Source organism: Chelonia mydas, chromosome 2 (genome assembly GCF_015237465.2).
Source record: "Chelonia mydas isolate rCheMyd1 chromosome 2, rCheMyd1.pri.v2, whole genome shotgun sequence".
NCBI classification, from domain to species: Eukaryota; Metazoa; Chordata; order Testudines; family Cheloniidae; genus Chelonia; species Chelonia mydas.
Genome location: NC_057850.1, coordinates 31,689,903 through 31,713,621, shown reverse-complemented (window position 1 = coordinate 31,713,621; position 23,719 = coordinate 31,689,903). Strand labels below are relative to the sequence as shown.

The 23,719-nt window shown below is 39.0% G+C and overlaps 1 protein-coding gene across 2 annotated transcripts in view; it reads right to left on the bottom strand.

Annotated features, from left to right (window-relative positions):
* The window catches only part of NUDCD1 (NudC domain containing 1), a 144,834-nt gene that overhangs the window by 30,837 nt on the left and 90,278 nt on the right, over window positions 1-23,719 (bottom strand). For both annotated transcript variants that reach the window (XM_007065303.4, XM_037892116.2), the window contains exon 7: window positions 6,526-6,670. In XM_007065303.4, coding sequence (XP_007065365.2) covers window positions 6,526-6,670 — 145 coding nt within the window. The remainder of the gene's footprint in view (window positions 1-6,525; window positions 6,671-23,719) is intronic.

Below are 23,719 nucleotides of genomic sequence, written 5' to 3'. Positions count from 1 at the left end.
TTGAAGTTTGACCAAAGTGAATCTGTTTGCGCTTTGTATTTATTGCCTCCTTCTTGCATTTTGCCTATAGATTGGAATTTTTGAACCTGAACAACAGAAAAGCAGTTTATGCTAGAAATTTCAATCTTGCCATGTTTAGCCGCCCTCACTAAGGAAGGAAACAACCCAAAGCACAAGTTAACTGGTTGAGCTGCTTTAGAGTTCTTCAATTTCACAGATGCCTGTTAGAACAAGGATAAGTGCAGGGTCCTGCACTTAGAACGGAAGAATCCAATGCACCGCTACAGACTAGAGACCGAATGGCTAGGCAGCAGTTCTGCGGAAAAGGACCTAGGGGTGACAGTGGACGAGAAGCTGGATATAAGTCAGTGTGCCCTTGTTGCCAAGAAGGCCAATGGCATTTTGGGATGTATAAGTAGGGGCATAGCCAGCAGATCGAGGGATGTGATCGTTCCCCTCTATTCGACATTGGTGAGGCCTCATCTGGAGTACTGTGTCCAGTTTTGGGCCCCACACTACAAGAAGGATGTGGAAAAATTGGAGAGAGTCCAGCGAAGGGCAACAAAAATGATTAGGGGTCTGGAACACATGACTTATGAGGAGAGGCTGAGGGAACTGGGATTGTTTAGTCTGCAGAAGAATGAGGGGGGATTTGATAGCTGCTTTCAACTACCTGAGAAGAGGTTCCAAAGAGGATGGTTCTAGACTATTCTCAGTGGTAGAAGATGACAGGATGAGGAGTAATGGTCTCAAGTTGCAGTGGGGGCGGTTTAGGTTGGATATTAGGAAAAACTTTTTCACTAGGAGGGTGGTGAAACACTGGAATGTGTTACCTAGGGAGGTGGTAGAATCTCCTTCCTTAGAAGTTTTTAAGGTCAGGCTTGACAAAGCCCTGGCTGGGATGATTTAATTGGGGATTGGTCCTGCTTTGAGCAGGGAGTTGGACTAGATGACCTCCTGAGGTCCCTTCCAACCCTGATATTCTATGATATTCTATAACTTTTCCATTCAAGTTTTTGGATGATTTATGTTAAGTTTTTGGATACCTCAATTAAAGCTATTTCCTTTTAGGATGAGTTGGTGAAGGGTACATTGCAAGTAAACAGCACCTTTCTCCCTTTTCTCTCTTCATAATTGGTACCTGCTTTGCTTAGGAGACAAAGAGCTCACAGCCAAAGTGAGGTGCAGAATTAGGGCTTGTCTACATTACTGCACGGGGTCGATCAAAGATACACAACTTCAGCTTCATGAATAGTGTAGCTGAAGTCAACATACTTAGATCTACTTACCACGGTGTCTTTACTGCGGTAAGTTGACAGCTGACGCTCTCCCGTTGACTCCGCTTGCGCTTCTCGTTCTGGTGGAGTACCGGAGTCGACGGGAGAACGCTCAGCGGTCGATTTATTGCATCTCGTATTGACCCCTGCTGGATCGAATGCTCCCTGCTGATCTAGCGGATAGTATAGACAAGCCCTTAGACTACCTGTTGTTTTAGTCTGAAAAACAGTTACATCTAGTTCTCAAGCATCTGCTCCAGGACATTAATTCTTGACAGTCTTTCTTAAAATCAGGTCCACATCCCATTAATCTTAAAACAATTATTTAAAAGACCGGATTAAGAACATGCAATGTCTACCAAGCACAATATTGCTGTAGGTCCATTTTCAAAGTTCATAATAAAACAGAACCCTGTATTCTAAAATTTTTATTAGAAAACACTCTCTCCTGGAGCACTTCAATTTATTCTACCACAAAATTTATTCGTTAGCAAACAGATGCAAATGAGTGACAATGAGCCTTCATTTGAGATTGAAGGATTAGAATCAAAGTATTGTGCAGGTTAGAAAAATATATTTTATTGGATTTTCTAAAATATTTTAAAAATCTGACAATTGCAATGGCATTTTTGATAAATTGTTACTTTGTAGTTCAGCATCATTTCAACAAAAACTAGTTTTAAAATAAAATACTAAACTTCAGGTTTTAGCTTAAAAAAGGCAGTTTATGCCTTTTAAATCTTAAAATTAATTAGCATTTTTGTTTATCTCAGTAGCCAAATCCATTGTTTGTAAATATAAAATTTTAACACTCCTGATTCACTAATAAAACAACAGGTGTATAATTTAAGATTACCTGTAAACACACCCAAATATTGAATCATATCACCTACAAACCACAGTATTTGACCTGCAAAATTAAATAATGATTTTAATAAAATGTCCTCTGGTTACTTTACATCACCTCCTAGGTTATCAGCACTGACATGAATAGGAGTTGAGGGCACTGAGCAGGATCAAGCCTTATATAATGCATTTATAGCTATAAAAATCCAAGCTCAAAAAAAATATTTTACCACGTGCTTAAGAGATTTGTTAAATAAGGTGAATTACTTAGCTAATTCAAGCTACAGCTTAAACACTGGAAGACCCTCCCCCTCCCCCCCCCCCCAAAACACCTATCCCAGAGACAGACTTTTTGGAAAAAAAAAACAAAAAAACAAACAAAAAAAAACAACTAAAAAATTACATCACAATTCACTAACTGTGACTTAATGACCAAAAGACCAATTCTTTTCTCTTTAACCCCATCTGGAGGGGTGGAAAAAAAGATTAATCCAAAACTTCATACATCAGGATCCACAGGGAGTCATATTTCTCAGATTTTATATCAGATATCACTTTCTAATTAAGTCCAAGCAGCAGTTAAAATGACAGGTTTTTTGTTTTTGTTTTAAATAGGACTTTCAGGACAGTAAAAAAAAGAGAAAACTTCATATAAATGTGAGTTAAGCTTATCTTTTCAGTTTTCTTTTTAAATGTCATTTACACTCAATCAAAAAACTATGTACAATTTCCCCAGAAAAGAAAATGTAGGGGATACTCTAATTTATTAAAAACAAGAATTTAAATCATACTGGTTGGAATTTCACTTATTATTTTGATGTATTCATGGGCCAAACTAATCCTTGATGCAACATTCATAAGGTCAAGTTACGCCAAAGTTTAATTTGGCCTGGAGTTTCTATATACTCTACCGGTTATATTTACATGACCATAATATATTTTAAAACCTACGTAATTCTCAACCCAGTAATTCTCCACAGTATTGCAGTATATACTGCAGATTATTATAGGTAGGGATGGTTGCACTGACTATTAAAGTTGCCCAACACTTCTCACTAAAAAACCCTGTTTTTAGTGGTTTATAGCTTTCCCAAACTTTAACCACTTAAGTTGAAATTATCCATGCTGTTGTCTGCCTCAGACTGATTTTTCTGGAACTTCTCAGCAAAAAGTGTCCAGCTGTTTCCAACAATGAGGCGAGGGGGAAAAATATGTTCTTTTACCCATGTTACAAAATTCTGGTGACCTCTGAAAAGATCTAGCTCTCCCATGCTTTATAGCAGGGACTCAAAATTTGGTAGGAAGGTAACCTGTCAGGGATGAGCTTTTTCCCCTCTCTATGAAAAATTTAGCCAAGTTATAAACCTTTGAAAAAAAAAAATCAGTGTGCACATGCTCAGTAGAGACTTGCTAGAGCTTAACAGCTAAAATCTCCAAAGGTTCCATCCTCACTGAGCATGCTTGAGCCTCTCAAGTCCTAGTGTTCCAACTGAAGTCAATGGGAGCTGCGCTTTGAACACAAAGTGCTATACAACGCTAAATTCTCTGAAAAATCAGGTCCTATGCATTTCAATTTGGACACACAAAGCTAGTGGAAATTTTTGACCTTAATCTTTGTGCCTGAGTTTCCCTTTGTCAACTGGAGATAATACCACCCTCCTCACCTCACAGGAGAGTGGTGAAAATAAAGTCATTAATGTTTGTGAAGCATTTGGATTCTATAGTGATGAGCACCACAGATAAACCATAAGGAAAGCAATAATTCTGTCTTCAGATCAGGGTTTGAATAGTGTGCACTAAATAAAGCATAGGGCCACACAATACTGAATAGCTGCTGTGTAACTATTTTTATTTAGCATGTGCATAGTCGTCTAGCCAAGCGATGGCATCTTCAGTGGCGTGATGCAGTTCTTCTAAGCCGCTGCTGAACCTAGTCAGCAGGCATTCATCGACAATGTGCGTCATCGTCTGTGTTGCACTGCAGCTACACAACGGGCTGTCACAAAGGCCCCAGCGATACTGGTTGGCTGCACAGAGACCTTGCCTGGTCCAGAACCTGTTCAACAGGGACCACTAGCGATGGGGCAGGTCAAAACCAGGTGGGCAAACTGTGGAGACGGCGACAAGGGACTGGTTGGGGATTATAACACTTATCCATTCCTCTTGCCAAAGTGTTTCCGCCCTAATGTCCTGGCGGGGTGGATGAGACAATAATGGGCGACGTGAGAGCAAACGTGTAGTTGGTGGTTTAGAAAGGTCATTGTGCAGTGGCTGGCTTGAGTTGGCACGTACTTTCTCCAGTAACTTGCCAGTGGCAACCTCTCGTCTGATATGAGGAGGAGCAATATTGCTCAGAACTGGAAGCCACGGGAGTGGAGTGCCGGAGACGCAGGGTGCCAGAGATGATACGCTTGGCAACATGTAACTGCGTATCCGCCAGTTTGGTGTGTGACGATCAACTCCAAACTGGTACGCAGTACTCTACCACCGAATACGAGGTGGCAAGAGCTGATGTCTGCAAAGTTGGAGCACGAGCACCCCCATGACGAACCTGCCAGTTTGCTAAGAAGATTGTTACCTGTCTTAATTTTAGCTGCTGCCTTCTTCAGGTGGGCATGGTAACTCAGTGTGCAGTCTAAGGTTACACCTAATAGATCGGTTCTACTTCATGCTTCACCTTCTGACCATTCAAATAAACACTGTCTATCCTGTGTACTAAGTGAAGCAGGGGGCCTGTGAAAAAAATAGTATGTGATCATGTAATTGAAAAGTCTGTATCAATATGCATTCGCATGAGGGGGTCAAATTTAGGTTGTATACGCATAGCATTTTCTACCTTTTGAGTGCTTGAATTTGCAGCCTTGTTGTTCTTTTAATATATTTTGTGTTATATTTTAAACAGTGGAATACTTAATTATGAAAATGCCATTTGCTGTTCCATAATTGAGAGCGTTGAGATTTGCACTTAAAGCAGGGATTCAGTTACTTTGTTATATATGAAAAATTCACCTTACCATCCCCAAAGTTACAGCACTCTCAGTACTGAATGAATTTTCTGAGAAATTTGCAAGTAAATGTATTAATCAATTTAGGAGTTACAATTAATTTTAAAATGAGCCCTTTAAGAAATTTACCACTCTGTTAGACAAATTTTTGTCATGAACAATTTTCATAATAGAATAATTAAGACCTTTCAAATTTCTCATATAGTTAAAACTCATTGACATTTCATACCAGGGCTACATTTTTTTTTAAAATTATGATTACTGAACTTTTTGCCATTCATTTTCAAACTGAAACTTAAGTCTTCAGCAGGGATGATGGGCAGTGTTCTATGACTGACAACTTTGCTCTTTCCAAAAAAGGCTCCATTCGCTCTCAGTGGGAGTGAGGCAAAAGTGCCTTTCAAGAAAATATTCACCCAGGGCAGAAATTGTATTAAATAGTCATCATTGTAAACAGTCAGACCTGCAATATAGTGTTGTAAGATAACAATCTCATCTCCGTGGTAGCTACACTGAGACTCATTCAGGCAGGCAATTGTCTCACCCACTCAGACATGGCTAGATCTCCAGTGCAGAAGACACACCAAAAACGTAAAAATCATATGAGTCCATATCCTTGCCTGATCATCACTTCCTTAAAAAAAAAAAAAAAAAGAAAAGACGTTCTCCCTAACGCCTTTGATTCTACAAGCAGGAAGAACAACACAGCGCCACCCTTAAAGCTCATGGACTTTGTAAGGATTACTATACTCCATTCCAGATAATACTGTCCTTCCCCAAAACCAGTTCTGGTAAAAGATCAGGACCTCTCACCATTCACAGCTGACTCACATACTTGCTTGCAAGTTCACAGAACCTGGCAAGAACAGGGCTGGCATTGCAAAAACACACACATTCCTAAGTAGTACTAGGCACAGGACACTCATGCAAACGCATTCCTTGGCTACTGAAATGAGTCTGTGGTTTTATTGGCAGTTCGATCGAGGTCTGTTGTGTCAGCTATCTGTGCAGAGCTGGGACAGCATACAGAAAGAACACACACACCCAACGACTAACTACAGTAGGAAAACAAACACACAACACACCACACTCAATCATCCTTGTGTGCTTTGTTGAGCAAACAGTATGTCAGCTGAATTCAGTCTGTGTGTGGATTACATTATAATTTAAACCTCATATTGTATGTAGCGATTATGAAAAATTATGAAAAAGATACTTGGTGCCACTATGGTTTGATACTTATAACTGACCAGAAGAGAAATGTTAGTAGTTAGAATCCTAAATGACCTGACTGACTACATAATGTCAGGGAAAGGAGAGCCTGGCTCCCCAAGAAGGTACAACTTGAGCATCTCTATGAGGATTTTCAAGTGTTATTTTTAATTTTAATTTCTTACCATTTCTTCAGAGGTAAGATGCATCAGACGTTCAGCTACCGCAGAACACTGGGAAGAGTCCATGATGAATTCTCCTCGTGAGTCACCCACTATCAGCTCTGGCCACATGGGTCCTTCATCCTTCTTAATTAGAGAAATCTCCAAACTAAAGGACAAATATGGGGTTGGAAGGTAAGAATATATTTAACATTAAAGATAATATTATATTCGGAAGCTGACAATCACCACCTCTAAATGTGGATTTTAGAGGAGGGGAAGGATTAACAATCCAAAAATTATATCCTAATTTTTGCAATTCACATAATCTGCAATAAAAAGTTTCCTTTTGTAGTTACTCCAAAGTAATGATATCCATCAGAAAGTCAAAACAAAAACAGATGCAGGTGACATCTAGAGGGTTTTCATAAATTACAAGGCCAGAAGGGACCATTGTGATCATCTAGTCTGATCTCCTGAATAACATCCCCAAAATAATTCCTAGATCATATATTTTAGAAAAAGAGCCAAGTTTGATTTAAAAATTGTCAATGAAGGAGAACAGACCAAGACCCTTGGTAAGTTGTTCCAGTGGTTAATTACTTTCACTGTTAAAAACGTATGCCTTATTTCCAATCAAAATTTGTCTAGCTTCAACTTGCAGGCATTGGATTGTGTTATACCTTTCTCTGATAGATTGATGAACTAATTATTAAATATTTGTTCCCTATGTGCCTTGGCTCTACACTGTCCCTTCCCCCCCACGTGCTGAGGAAATCACCATGAAACTTCAGCAGATGAAGCACATAGGCAGCAGGTGCGAACATCAGTTGTGAAAAACTCACTCCAAATCCATTCAAGAGCATAAAGGTTTCTGACAGAAGTACACCACCATAATAAGGAAAGAAAAAAGTGTCTACTCTACCTCCATCACAATTGCAAAACCACAGCCAGCAGGGTTATTCCGCCTGGCAATCTGGACTTCATAATCCAGCCACTGGGTCAAATCACCAGCCACTAAAAGGCAGAAAACTCTGAACCAGAGTTGATCGCATTAGCCACCATGCCACTATTTGATGGTATATGGCCTCAACACACTCACTGAAGCTGAAGGAGTCTATTGAACGTCCCTCTTGGCTAATAAATATCAAACTATTCACGGCTAATGGAAGTTACCAACACCTCCTTCAGAGAAGCAAATCTACCACTCACCTTGAAAAATACTATCATCCATCCAATCCTCAAAACAAGCAAACAAACAAAACAAACCTACCAAAACTCCTCAATCCTTAAGATCTCTCAGCATTTTTTTCCCTGGGTAGTTTAGCAGGGTCACTTCTCTGGATGAGATGTTTTAATCTGCCCACTCCTACAAAAGTCATTGATAAAGTAGCAACAAAGAATCACACATCACTATATGACATTAGGTTTCAGACCAGGGCAGTCTATACCGAGAAAGTTAATGGAAAAAATCCTGTCATATTCTTATATAAAACCTTTATAAAATGACTATGTAAGCATGCCTTTTCATAGCTTTTGATACTTGCAACTTAACAATAGCAACCCCACAGCAGCCCAAATCATGTGGCTTTGCAGAATTGTACAATGGATTTCAGCTTCTCTGCAGTGAATAAGAAGTTACTGTCCCATTCCACAAGCTTTCAGAGGATTTTCTTAAAGTACCAAAAATGGAGAGAGAAAAAAACCATACCAGTGATGACTGGAATCAGTAAGCCTTTTTCTTATTTTTAGTTCATATTAATTGAATATTTTACAATAGTTAGGACTTAAAGATAAATTAAAGACAGCTAGTGCCAAATGGCACTCTAGAAGTGTTTGTGAAATGAAGCTTTATCAAAGAGATGTTATCCTGACCTAATGAGTTTTTAAAAACTGGATATGTTTGTGAGGGGAAAAAAAAGACTGAAGGAGGACCTGATAAGTCTTCAGACATGTTAAGGCTGGTTATAAAGAGAACAGTGATTAATAGTTCTCCATGTTCACTGAAGATAGGACAAGAGGTAACCTGCAGCAAGGGAGACGTAGTTTAGGAAAAACTTTCTAAATACAAGGGTAGTTAAGCACCTGAATAAGCCTTCAAAGGAGGTTGTGGAATCCCAGTCATTGGAGATTTTCAAGAATAGGTTAGACAAAAACCTGTCAGAGATAGTCAAGGTATACTTGGTCCTACCTAAGTGTGGGGATGGTCTGGATGACCTCTCAAGGATCCTTCCAGCCCTCTATGGCTATCATCCCCAAAATGAAAAGAGCAGAGAACAGGGTGAATATATTGTAATTATTCTTATAAACTGCAATCAAGTCACCCCTTACCTTTCTCTTGTTCAGTTAAATAGATTGAGCACCTGGAGTCTACCACTATAAGGCACGTTTTCTAATCCTGTAATATTTCTTGTGGCTCTTCTCTGCAACCTCTCCAATTTAACAATATCTGTGGACACCAGAACTAGACACAGTATTTTAGAGCGGTCAACACCAGTGCCAAACACACACGTAAAATTACCTCTCTGCTCCTGCTTGAGAAATCCCTCTTTATGGATCCCAGGATTCCATTACAGATATGAGTCAACAGTGTGGCTTGGTTGTCAAGAAGGCTAATGGCATTTTGGGCTGTATAAATAGGAGCATTGCCAGCAGATCAAGGGACGTGATCATTCCCCTCTTTCGGCTTGGTGAGGCCTCATCTGGAGTACTGTGTCTAGTTTTGGGCCCCACACCACAAGAAGGATGTGGAAAAACTGGAAAGAGTCCAGCGGAGGGCAAAAAAAATGATTAGGGGGCTGGAGCACATGATTTATGAGGAAAGGCGGAGGGATTATTTAGTCTGCAGAAGAGAAGAATGAGGGGGGATTTGATAGCTGCTTTCAACTACCTGAAAGGGGGTTCCAAAGAGGACGGCTCTAGACTGTTCTTAGTGGTAGCAGATGACAGAACAAGGAGTAATGGTCTCAAGTTGCAGTGGGGGAGGTTTAGGTTGGATATTAGGAAAAACTTTTTCACTAGGAGGGTGGTGAAACACTGGAATGCGTTACCTAGGGAGGTGGTGGAATTTCCTTCCTTAGAGGTTTTTAAGGTCAGGCTTGACAAAGCCCTGGCTGGGACGACTGAGTTGGGGATTGGTCCTGCTTTGAGCAGGGGGTTGGACTAGACGACCTCCTGAGATCCCTTCCAACCCTGATATTCTATTCTATGATTAGCCCCTTTAGCCAGTGTTGCACTGGGAGCTCATGATCAGCTGATTCTCCACCACTTCCCCCAATTCTTTTAGATAGTCACTTCTTCCTAACAGAGAGTCCTCCATCCTGTAAGTAGGGCCTGGGTTCTTTATTCCTAGATGTATACATTTATATTTAGTCATATTAAAATGCATAGTTAATTTTCGCCCAACTTAAGCAACCCACATTCCTCTATGTCAGCGACGTGTCCTCTTCATTACTTACCGCTTCCCCCAAATTTTTTTCATTGGCAAACTTAATTAGCTATGATTTTTAGTTTTCTTCCAGGTCACTGATAAAAATGTTAAATAGCTAGGACCAAAAACTGATGCCTGCAGGATTTCACTAGAAACACACCCACTCAATGATGATTCCCCTTTTAAAATTACATTGAGACCTATCAGTTAGCCAGCTTTTAAAGCACTTCATGTGTGTCATGTTAATTTTATATCTTTCTAGTCTTGTAATCAAGTTGGCATGTGCTACCAAGTCAAATGCCTTACCGAAGTCTAAGTGTTTTACGTCAACATCTTAATCAACTTTAAGAGTCTAAATACAGAATCTCCTCATTGTTCCTGAGTTTTCATTTTAAATTTAGTGTAATTAAAAATAGATATTAAAAGTGTGTGCGCGCGCACGCGCATTTATTATCTCTCTCTCATATATATATGAGAGAGAGAGAGAGAGAGAGAGAGAGAGAGAGAGACACACACACACACACACACACAGAGCTTTGTCCATGTCTCCGTGGGTCCTGCGTTTTCTGGCAGATTTCGCTAGCCTCAGAGGCTCACTGTGACCCTCCACGTAACCCTTCTCTCTCTAGAGGCAAGGGTCCCAGTCTACTGAGCCATTTTCATCATAAGCCAGCAAGGGAGGTGAGGAGAAGCTATCCTCCCTTGCACAGTCTCTGTTGTCTCCCAGTCTCAGTGATTAACACACACACACACACACACACACATATAAATAAAAATAAATAAAATACCTATTTAAAATATATATATTAGGGCCATCAATCGCAGATAACTCACACTATTAATTAAAAAAACTAATCACAATTAATTGCATTGTTAAACAATAGAATACCAATTGAAATTTATTAAATATTTTTGGATGTTTTCTACTTTTTCAAATATATTGATTTCTGTTACAACACAGAATACAAACTGTACAGTGCTCACTTGATATTATTTTTTATTACATATTTGCACTGTAAAAGTGATAAATAAAAGAAATAGCATTTTTCAAGTAACCTCATAAGTACTGTAATGCAATATCTTTATCGGGAAAGTGTAACTTACAAAGGTAGATTTTTTTTGTTACATAAGTGGACTAAAACAAAACAATGTAAAACTTCAGCATCTACAAGACCACTCAGTCCTACTTATTGTTCAGCCAATCGCTAAGACAAACAAGTTTGTTTACATTTACGGGAGATACTGCTGCCCCTTTCTTATTTACATCATCTAAAAGTGAGAACAGACGTTCGCGTGGCACTTTTGTAGTCAGCGTTGCAAGGTATGTATGTGCCAGATATGCTAAACATTCAGATGCCCCTTCATTCTTTGGCCACCATTCCAGAGGACATGCTTCCACGCTGATGATGCTCATTAAAAAAAAATGCGTTAATTAAATTTGTGAATGAACTCCTTGGGGGAGAATTGTATGTCTCCTGTTTTACCCGCATTCTGCCATATATTTCATGTTATAGCAGTCTCACATGATGACCCAGAACGTTCGTTTTAAGAACACTTTCACAGCAGATTTGACAAAACGCAAAGAAGGCACCAATGTGAGATTTCTAAAAATAGCTACAGCACTCGACACAAGATTTAAGAATCTGAAGTGCCGTCCAAAATCTGAGAGGGACGAGGTGTGGAGCATGCTTTCAGAAGGCTTAAAAGAGCAAAACTCTGATGCAGAAACTACAGAACCTGAACCACCAGAAAAGAAAATCAACCTTCTGCTGGTGGCAGCTGACTCAGATGATGAAAATGAACATGCGTCGGTCCACTCTGCTTTGGATTCTTATCGAGCCGAACCTGTCATCAGCATGGAAGCATACCTCTGGAATGGTGATTGAAGCATGAAGAGACATATGAATCTTTAGCCTATCTGACATGAAAATATCTTGTCACGCCGGCTACAACAGTGCCATGCGAATGCCTGTTCTCACTTTCAGGTGACATTTTAAATAAGAAACAGACAGCATTATCTCCTGCAAATTGTAACCAAGCTTGTTTGTCTGAGAGATTGGCTGAAGTAGGACTGAGTGGACTCTAGAGTTTTGCAGTTCTATTTCTTAATGCAGTTTTTTTTTTAATTCTACATTTGTAAGTTCATCTTTCATGATAAAGAGACTGAACTACAGTACTTATTTTAGATGACTTGAAAAATACAATTTCTTTTTTTTACAGTGCAAATATTTGTAATAAAAATAACTACAAAGTGAGCACTGTACATTTTGTATCCTGTGTTGTAACTGAAATTAATATATTTGAAAATGTAGAAAACATCAAAAAATATTTAAATAAATTGTATGCTTTTATTGTTTAACAGTGCGATTAATCGTGATGAAATGTTTATTTAGAGTTTACTAGGATGACTATTTGAAAGTACACTTTCACAGTGTGTCATCTGGGGTTAATACATCTATTTCTTGCGTTTCTGATAGAGCTCATACAGCTACAAAACATTCAACAACTGTCTACTGTCCTTTGTATAAAATTAGTTTTCAGAAAGGATGTGTTAACTGTGTAAAGATAAATATGGTAAGACATGAAATGTTCATTCCAATACAAAAAGTATATTTTGCATAATTAGGATGTATATTAGTCTATACTAATAAGAATTCTAAAACCTATGAATAACCGCTTTTCCACAAAAATAATCAGATAAAGAAACTGGAGATACTGGGCCTGATTCACCATTGTGTGACTCCAGTTAGTTTCCAAAACTGGAATGAAGAAACTGTGAATCAGGCCCTTTTTGTATAACTTTATAAGATAACGTCTGAAGTGCATCTAGTATCCTACAATAGAAAATGATTTTATAATTGACCGATTGCTGCACCAAAGTGCAAAACTATTAGTGTGGTTACTAGTAAAATGAAGAACAGTAAGTACAGTTTAATATATTGAAATGTACAATTTACTATTTATGACTTATACCTTTTCCCATTCACTGAAAGACTGAGAAACAGATTCATGAAATATAACCCACATGAGAGTCAGTTCAGTGTCACTGTGTAATTTTTCACTAGAGCATTTAATACCAAATTAATCACTGAAATGTTACATTAGTATAAGTGAGTTCAAAGTTTAATGCCTAGCCATTCCATTATTCTTCCCTCCCCAAAACTATCATTTGCATAGGACTTGCATCTTCAGGAACGGGGAATATTTTTGTCAATCAATATTAAGTATAAAAGTATTTGGAGTGAAAGGAACCATTAAGAAACAACAAAAATACTTCTCTTGAAAGTAGTATCAGAAGCAGTGTTATAACGCGATACCATTTTTGTTTTTTTTATGGCAACTGTTAATAGAAACCTCTTTCTAAGGTACATGCCTTAGAAACGTATAGATACAGGCAATTATTTCAAAACAAACATTCACACAAACATTCAAATAGAATTAATACTCAGTTCTGAAAGTCCCACTGGCCACCGGGAGGCATTCATGGACAGAGGACTGTTCTCTCGGGATGGACTTCACCTGAGTAGGGAGAGAAATGGACTTCTCGGATGGAGGCTGGCACAACTGATTAAGAGAGCTTTAAACTAGGAATTTGGGGGAGATGGTTGGGAGATGTCCAGGTAATCTCCACACTGGATTTTAGCATTCAGAGGAAAGAAAACGAAGTAAGAAAGGATACAGCCATGGGTAGGAGGAAGGGCAGTGTAGATACCAGTCTAATAGGTTATACTGGCTGTAGAATGACCGTGCCTAATAGGGTACAGAATGTGAGTGAGACCAAACAGCAAAAATTAAGATGTTTGTACACTAATGCGAGGAGCCTAGGTAACAAAATGGAGGAACTAGAGCTACTGGTGCAGGAAGTGAAACCAGATATTATAGGGATAACAGTAACATGGTGGAACAGTAGTCATGACTGGACTACAGGTATTGAAGGGTATGTGCTGTTTAGGAAAGACCGAAATAAAGGTAAACGTGGGGGAGTAGCATTGTATATCAATGATGAGGTAGACTGTAAAGAAATAAGAAGCGATGGAATGGATAAGACAGAGTCTGTCTGGGCAAAAATTACATTGGGGAAGAAAACTATTAGAGCCTCCCCTGGGATAGTGTTTGGGGTGTGCTATAGACCGCTGGGATCTAATTTGGATATGGATAGAGCCCTTTTTAATGTTTTTAATAAAGTAAATACTAATGGAAACTGTGTGATCATGGGAGACTTTAGCTTCCCAGATATAGACTGGAGGACAAGTGCTAGTAATAATAATAGGGCTCAGATTTTCCTAGATGCGATAGCTGATGGATTCCTTCATCAAGTAGTTGCTGAACCGACTAGAGGGGATGCCATTTTACATTTGGTTTTGGTGAGTAGTGAGGGCCTCATAGAAGAAATGGTTGCAGGGGACAACCTTGGTTCAAGTGATCATGAGCTAATTCAGCTCAAACTGCATGGAAGGATTAACAAAAATAAATCTCAGAGAGGTGATTAAGAAAAAGCAGAAAGCATACAGGGAGTGGAAGAAGGGAGGGATCAGCAAGGAAAGCTACCTTATTGAGGTCAGAACATGTAGGGATAAAGTGAGACAGGCTGAAAGTCAAATAGAGTTGGACCTTGCAAAGGGAATTAAAACCAATAGTAAAAGGTTCTATAGTCTTATGAATAAGAAGAAAACAAAGAAAGAAGAAGTGAGATCGCTAAACACTGAGGATGGAGTGGAGGTCAAGGATAATCTAGGCATGGCCCAATATCTAAACAAATACTTTGCCTCAGTCTTTAATAAGACTAAAGAGGATCTTAGGGATAATGGTAGCATGACAAATGGGAATGAGGATATGGAGGTAGACATTACCATATTTGAGGTAGAAGCGAAACTCAAACAGCTTAATGGGACTAAATCAGGGGGCCCAGATAATCTTCATCCAAGAATATTAAAGGAATTGGGACATGAAATTGCAAGCCCATTAGCAAGAATTTTTAATGAATCTGTAAACTCAGGGGTTGTACCGCATGATTGGAGAATTGCTAACATAGTTCCTATTTTTAAGAAAGGGAAAAAAAGTGATCCGGGTAATTATAGGCCTGTTAGTTTGACATCTGTAGTATGCAAGGTCTTGGAAAAAATTTTGAAGGAGAAGGTAGTTAAGGACATTGAAGTCAACGGTAAATGGGACAAAATACAACATGGTTTTACAAAAGGTAGATCATGCCAAACCAACCTAATCTCCTTCTTTGAGAAAGTAACAGATTTTGTAGACAAAGGAAACGCAGTGGATCTAATTTACCTAGATTTCAGTAAGGCGTTTGATACCATGCCACATGGGGAATTATTAGTTAAATTGGAAAAGATGGGGATCAATAGGAAAATTGAAAGGTGGATAAGGAATTGGTTAAAGGGGAGACTACAGCGGGTCATACTGAAAGGTGAACTGTCAGGCTGGAGGGAGGTTACCAGTGGAGTTCGTCAAGGATCAGTTTTGGGACCAATCTTATTTAACCTTTTTATTACTGACCTCGGCACAAAAAGTGGGAGTGTGCTAATAAAGTTTGCGGATGATACAAAGCTGGGAGGTATTGCCAATTTAGAGAAGGACCGGGATATCCTACAGGAGGATCTGGATGACCTTGTAAACTGGAGTAATAGTAATAGGATGAAATGTAATAGTGAGAAGTGTAAGGTTATGCATTTAGGGATTAATAACAAGAATTTTAGTTATAAGCTAGGGACGCATCAATTAGAAGTAACGGAGGAGGAAAAGGACCTTGGAGTATTGGTTGATCATAGGATGACTATGAGCTGCCAATGTGATATGGCCGTGAAAAAAGCTAATGCAGTCTTGGGATGCATCAGGAGAGGTATTTCCAGTAGGGATAAGGAGGTTTTAGTACCGTTATACAAGGCACTGGTGAGACTTCACCTGGAATACTGTGTGCAGTTCTGGTCTCCCATGTTTAAGAAGGATGAATTCAAACTGGAACAGGTACAGAGAAGGGCTACTAGGATGATCCGAAGAATGGAAAACTTGTCTTATGAAAGGAGACTCAAGGAGCTTGGCTTGTTTAGCCTAACTAAAAGAAGGTTGAGGGGAGATATGATTGCTCTCTATAAATATATCAGAGGGATAAATACTGGAGAGGGAGAGGAATTATTTAAGCTCAGTACCAATGTGGACACAAGAACAAATGGATATAAACTGGCCACCAGGAAATTTAGACTAGAAATTAGACGAAGGTTTCTAACCATCAGAGGAGTGAAGTTTTGGGGGCAAAAGATCTATCTGGCTTTAAGATTAAACTCAATAAGTTTATGGATGAGATGGTATGATGGAATAACATGGTTTTGGTAATTAAATATTCATGGTAAATAGGCCCAATGGCCTGTGATAGGATATTAGATGGGGTGGGATCCGAGTTACCCAGGAAAGAATTTTCTGTAGTATCTGGCTGATGAATCTTGCCCGTATGCTCAGGTTTAGCTGATCGCCATATTTGGGGTCGGGAAGGAATTTTCCTCCAGGGCAGATTGGAAGAGGCCCTGGAGGTTTTTCGCCTTCCTTTGTAGCATAGGGCACGGGTCACTTGCTGGAGGATTCTCTGTTCCCTGAAGTCTTTAAACTACGATTTGAGGACTTCAATAGCACAGATATAGGTGTGAGGTTTTTTGCAGGAGTTATGGGTGAAATTCTGTGGCCTGCGTTGTGCAGGAGGTCGGACTAGATGATCATAATGGTCCCTTCTGACCTAAATATCTATGAATCTTTAAGGCCTCAATCCTGCAATCACTTACATACATGCTTAATTAAAAGCATGTGAATAGTCCTACTGACATCAATGAAACTATGTATGTGCTTGACTGAGTTGGGGCCTAAAGCAGCAGCTTTGGGCATGAAATAGTATATGGGTTAGTATATTTTCTAAAAGCAGTATAGGGGTTTTTGAGATGGAAAAATGCCTATTTTGCTCTAAGACACTCTCTGGTGAATGGAAAGTAAAAAATCAAAGCACTTCCTGGCTGACTGCACATCATAGGGTCCCGCAGATAAATGAACCGTCCTGGCCTGCCAGCAGATTTCCCTGATGGGCCTCATGCCAAAGGTTGCCAATCTCTGGCATAGAGAATACACTTATAAAGTTTATGAATTATACCAAGCTGGGAGGGGTTGCAAGTGCTTTGGAAGATAGGATTAAAATTCAAAATGATCTGGACAAACTGGAGAAATGGACTGAAGTAAATAGGATGAAGTTCAATAAGGACAAATGCAAAGTACTCCACTTTGGAAGGAACAATCAGTTGCACACATATAAAATGGGAAATGACTGCCTAGAAAGGAATCTGAGGTAGAGGGGCGTCATGGTGGACCATATGCTAAATATGAGTCAACAGTGTAACACTGCAGCAAAAAAAGCAAACATCATTCTGGAAGGTATTAGCAGGAGTATTGTACTTCTTTTACTCTACTCCGCGATGATTAGGCTTCAACTTGACTATTGCGTCCAGTTCTGGGCGCCGCATTTCAGGAAAGATGTGGACAAATTTGAGAGAGTCCAGAGAAGAGCAACAAAAATGATTTAAGGTCTAGAAAACATGATCTATGAGGTAAGATTGAAAAAAATTGGGTTAGTTTAGTCTGGAAAAAAGAGACGACTAAGAGGGGACATTATAACAGTTTTCATGTATGTAAAAAAGGTTGTTACAAGGAGGAGGGAGAAAAATTGTTTTTCTTAACCTCTGAGGATAGGACAAGAAGCAATGGGCTTAAATTGCAGCAAGGGCGGTTTAGGTTGGACATTAGGAAAAACTTCCTAACGGTCCTGTGATTAAGCACTGGAATATCCATCACTGGAGATTTTTAAGAGCAGATTAAACAAACACCTGTCAGGGATGGTCTAGATAATACTTAGTCCTGCCATGAGTGCAGGGGACTGGACTAGATGACCTCTTGAGGTCCCTTCCAGTCCTATGATTCTATGATCACTGCTACTATATATTTTATTCATGATCACTAAAATTAAAAAAAGGGAAAAAAAGAAAAACAGTATTCAAGCTGCAGCAAAGACAAAATAAAATGTGAGTATCCTCTATGAAACAAAGAGTGCTAGTTCTACAATGACAGATTGCTTGAAGAATGGTTTTGCAAAACTATATCTTACTGAACACCAACCCATTAGATACAGTAATCACAAGAAAGGTTTCCCTGAAATAGGCCCACTCAAGATGATTTGGTTAATACACTGCTCTTTTAAGAGAAGTTGGCCAACTACTTATAGCTGAACCAGATTAATAACACACAAAATATCACTAAAAGAATCACCGGATTGCTCTATGGAACCCAGTGTTCTTGACAATTACCTTCCTGCAAAAAAGCAGTACATGACAAATTTTTAAATGTACATTTCTATTAACATTTAATAATGATTTTACCTCTGTGTTTTATATTGTTTACAGCCAATAACTAAAGGTTTTCCGCACTAATATTGTTTTATCGGCTTTAGGCAATTTTCATTGACAAATCTGTTTACCAAAGAGTAAAGGGATTACATGCTATGGGGCAAGAAAAAGGATTCATGCCTGTCATTCAATTACATCTCATTCACCATCATGTTCTTCACAACCTTCAGTGCTGCAGAAGTGAAGCCACCTTAATGTAATTAACAGACAGCTGGTTTAAAACAAACAAAAGGAAGTATTTTTTCCACACAATACACAGTCAACCTGTGGAACTTCTTGCCAGAGGATGTTGTGAAGGCCAAGACTATAACAGGGTTCAAAAAAGAACTAGGTAAGTTCATGGAGGATAGGTCCATCAATGGCTATTAGCCAGGATGGGCAGGGATGGTGTCCCTAGCCTCTGTTTGAGAGAAGCTGCGAATGGGCAACAGAGGATGGATCACTTGACGATTACCTGTTCTGTTCATTCCCTGTGGGGCACCTGACATTGGCCATTGTCAGAAGACAGGATACTGGGCTAGATGGACCTTTGGTCTGACCCAGTACGGCCGCTGTCATGTTCTTAACTTTGAAGAGCATCTTTATGAAGGGGCTGAGCTGTTGGTAACACAGAAGACATCATTTTAAATGTCTTAGATAACTACATATTTTAGCATGGTCTTGAAAACTAAATATATATCCAATGCATCTTCCACTTTTTCTAGTTATAAAGGATGGACTTTTGATATTAACAGATAAATGACATTGCAGTTATGTTTTTCTTTTCTTAGCAGAAAAAGCTCTAGAACATTGAATCTGGTAAATGTACAATATATTTGTTCCACACAATAAAGAGGTAACAATTACACCTATAATCTTAAGCATGTTTTGCTATACTGGTGCTTGGCTTAATCATGGAAGTAATTACTGTACTTTCTCATAGAAGACTACATCTTATCTAGTTGAAATGAAATACCTTTATTGTACAGGAAAAAAAATTCTTCTTAATTTCACCACATGATAAAATCACACAAAGGTGGTCAATTAAAAATTAATTTCTAAGAGAACCAGTTTGTGCCAGTAGTTAGTGGCCAGTTACTTTATCCTAGAAGAAAGCAAGAGTGGCTAATGTTTTGGCATGTTGGTTATTGTATACTGAGATGCTTCGTTGAGGACAACTATTTTTATACTGTATATCAAAGACAACATACAAGATTAACTCCATTGTGAACCACACCTGAACAACAAGACTTGCAGCACAACTATATAACTCATTCTATGTACAGCCTTGCCATACTGGTCTTACAGCTAAAAACATAATTAAAACCCCAAATGAGGAAATCTGGGTTTTATTCATAGCTCTGTCCAAGTCTTGCTGCATGGCAAGCTGCTCAGTCTTTATGTTCCTCCTTTTCCCTATTTACAAAATGAGGACAATTATACATACTTGTCTCACAGGGGTATTTGGTGTCTGAGGAAGTGCTACAGAAGTTTAATGTATCAAATATTACATAAAATTTTCCTAGTGCTTATTTAAGAGACATTCTCCTCCTTAAAGCCCTGCACTCTATTGCCTTAGTCCTCTCATTGTGCTCTCCTCCAACCTCTCCTTCAGTGTCTTGTTTGGTATCATTCTCTTCTATTCTCTGTCTTTCAGTGAAATAGCCATTAGGTCCCTGCCACTGCAGGACTCTCACAGAGTAGGTTATTTTAGGGGAATGAATCTCTTTTTGAACATATATTCACCACATAGGTATTTTTACTTCTAAATTGACATATTTTCTGGTTCAATATCTGCAGACACTTCAGCTGTGCTATATTACTGGCCCAATTCTATCACCAAATAAAAGATTATTCTTACAGTTTAAACAATCGTATAAAATCACTGTGATCAACCCTTTGTTTTATCATTGTGTACCAATTTTCTCCCCCTTCTCCCACAACTGGATCACCCTACAGGCCGTGAGGCTCATTATTTTACACTCCTCTTTCACCAACTCTCAAATGCCGCTCATGAAAGCAACCTTTCATATGGTACAGTGGTATAGGCAGTTTCTTGTCCCAGTCAAAGGGGTCAGCCCAAAGTAATTTTCACTCTTGCCCCGCACAACCCAGAGAATTAACATAATTCACATAGTTAAGTACTTTGATGAACTGGAGGAACCTAAGAGCACTTTACCCCATTTCTATGAGTCATAAAACAAGCTCAGGGCTCCATCTTCGATATATATTATAGTAATCTTAAAGTCCACTAGACTGGATTCAAATCTCTCTAGTAATTATACTTTAATTTTGATTTTACAATTTTTAACAAGTGTGAAGAGAAAAAGAGGAGAAATCTGTTTCCAGTGAAGCTTCCATTCAAATAATAAATATTGCAATTCTGTAATGCATTTACCTGTTGTACAGAATGCCAAAAATTCATTAAAAAAAAAGTGTAATGGATGATGCTAATTTTCAAAACAAGACAAATACTCCTTTTCCATTAAATCATGATTTTTAATATGGATTTTGGATTAACACTAATGTCTCTACTTCAGAGAGACTTCAGACTGTAGTATATTACTGATGACAAGAATATGCCATTTATAAAAAAAAAATCATGGATTCAGAGAATGTAATTGGCACAGATTCAGAGAACATAATTGGTGATATAAATTCACATTATAAGCTACACCTGCTTATCCCATTGAAAAACTGAATTGAAGAATACTATTTCTTTTATCTTTTTACAGTGCAAATATTGGTAATAAAAAAATAAAGCGAGCACTGTACACTTTGTATTCTGTGTTGTATCTGAAATAAATATATTTGAAAATGTAGAAAAACATCCAAAATATTTAAATAAATAGTATTCTATTATTGTGTAACAGTGCGATTAAAACTGTGATTAATCAGGATTTTTTTTTTTTTTAAATCGTTTGACAGCCCTACATCTAATTTATATCACCAATTGTTTAGCTTCTCAGTTTGATCTAGGAAGCCGAGAATAACCCTTAAGAGAATTTCAGGATGTTGGGCAAATGTGTATGTAGAAGGTGTCTTGTTTTGTTTTTCTAAATAGGTAATTGCTCAACATTTACACTTCACAATGGAGGTGCAAACCAATAAACCATATATTATTTTTCTCAAAACAGGATGCTGTTGATACCTAATTGTTTATTTTTCACTCTGTAATTCACTACTACTAACTCTGCCTCTGTATTAAAATAGAAATTCAATACTATGACAAACATAATTAAAAACATTGGTCTAAGTTCATTCCTATTAAACTCTTACGCAATTTGCATTAGGGACCAGCTGCCACCCTGAACATGTAACCACAATAGCTCTCACACAGTGAAAGTGGCAATAAAAACTACCCTGAGCTAAGATATTGTATCTGCTGTACTTGGCTCATGAAAAAAGATTGGTTTGCTAGAAGTCACAGATATTCTGAGAATACCAGTTTCTAAAAAGTTTTCCAATGAGATAAACTGGACAATTCCAGTTCACTGTAAGATAGTGTTTTACAATACCTGCCTCATTAATAAAATTTTGAATCCTAACATGATGAAAAAAAACTTAAAATGTTCAAATAAAGTTGCGTGTTCTTGTGAGTAAAAGGCCCAAAAGTCACAAAGTTCAAATCCATATCTGAACTTGCCCAAAGTTCTGGAAGCGTGAGGAGGTTTTAGATGTTGGGCTTGGTTTTTGATGAGGGCGTTTTTTCAAAAAAGAAAAAAAGAAAAGAAAAAGACAAAGACCCAAATACACACTAGTTAGCCTCAACTTTAGCAAAGCTTTTGATACGGTCTCCCACAGTATTCTTGCCAGCAAGTTAAAGAAGAAGTATGGATTGATGAATGGACTATAAGGTGGATAGAAAGCTGGCTAGATCGTTGGGCTCAACGGGTTGTGATCAATAGCTTGATATCTAGTTGGCAGCTGGTATCAAGTGGATCCAAGGATCAGTCCTGGGGCTGGTTTTGTTCAGCATCTTCATTAATGATCTGGATGATGGGATGGATTTCACCCTCAGCAAGTTCGCGGATGACACTAAGCTGGGGGGAGAGGTAAAAACGCTGGAGGGTAGGGATAGGGTCCAGAGTGACCTAAACAAATTGGACAATTGGGCCAAAAGAAATCTGAGGCGGTTCAAGGACAAGGACAAGAGCAGAGTCCTGCACTTAGGACGAAAGAATCCCATGCACTGCTACAGGTGGGGACCGACTGGCTTAGCAGCAATTATGCAGAAAAGGACCTGGGGGATTACAGTGGACGAGAAGCTGGATATGAGTCAGTGTGCCCTTGTTGCCAAGAAGGCTAATGACATATTGGGCTGCATTAGTAGGAGCACTGCCAGCAGATCGAGGGAAGGGATTATTCCTCTCTATTCGGCATTGGTAAAGCCACATCTAGACTACTGTGTCCAGTTTTGAGGCCCCCACTACAGAAAGGATGTGGAGAAATTGGAGAGAGTCCAGAGGAGGGCAACGAAATTAATTAGGGGGATGGGGCACATGACTTATGAAGAGAGGCTGAGGGAACTGAGTTTGTTTAGTCTGCAGAGGAGAAAAGAGGAGGGGATTTGATAGCAGCCTTCAATTACCTGAAGGGGGGTTCCAAAGAGGATGGAGCTAGGCTGTTCTCAGTGGTGGCAGATGACAGAAGAAGGAGCAATAGTCTCAAGCTGTAGTGGGGGAGTCTAGGCTGGATATTAGGAAAAACTATTTCACTAGGAGGATAGTGAAGCACTGGTATGGGTTACCTAGGGAGGTGGTGGAATCTCCATCTTTAGAGGTTTTTAAGGCCTGGCTTGACAAAGCCCTGGTTGGGATGATTTAACTGGGGTTGGTCCTGCTTTGAGCAGGGGGTTGGACTAGCTGACCTCCTAACGTCTCTTCCAATACTAATCTTCTATGATTCGATGAACTGTTTAGGCTCCCAAGGAGACCATTTAGAGATAATCTGTGAAGAGACCACTTGCCCCTTCGTACAATCCGCATATGACACAAAAAGGCAAGGTGAAGCATGGAACGATTTAGCGATGTCTAAATAGAATGCCGGACATTGCCTGACATCTAACACATAGAGACACTGCTCCTCCAGAGATGAATGTGGCTTAGGAAAGAACACAGGAAAATATACTGCCTGCTTCAAATAAAACTGAGATATCACCCTACACAAAAATCATGTGTGTGGTCGTAAAGTCACTTGGTCCTAAAGGAGGCTCAAGCAGTAGAGCCTGCAACTCGCACTCACTTTTTGTGGATGTTATCGCTATCATGAACACAGTCTTCTGACACAAAAGCGGAAAGGGACAAACAAGATGCAGGGGCTTGAACGGAGGTCACATTACAGCTGTTAGGAACAAGTTACG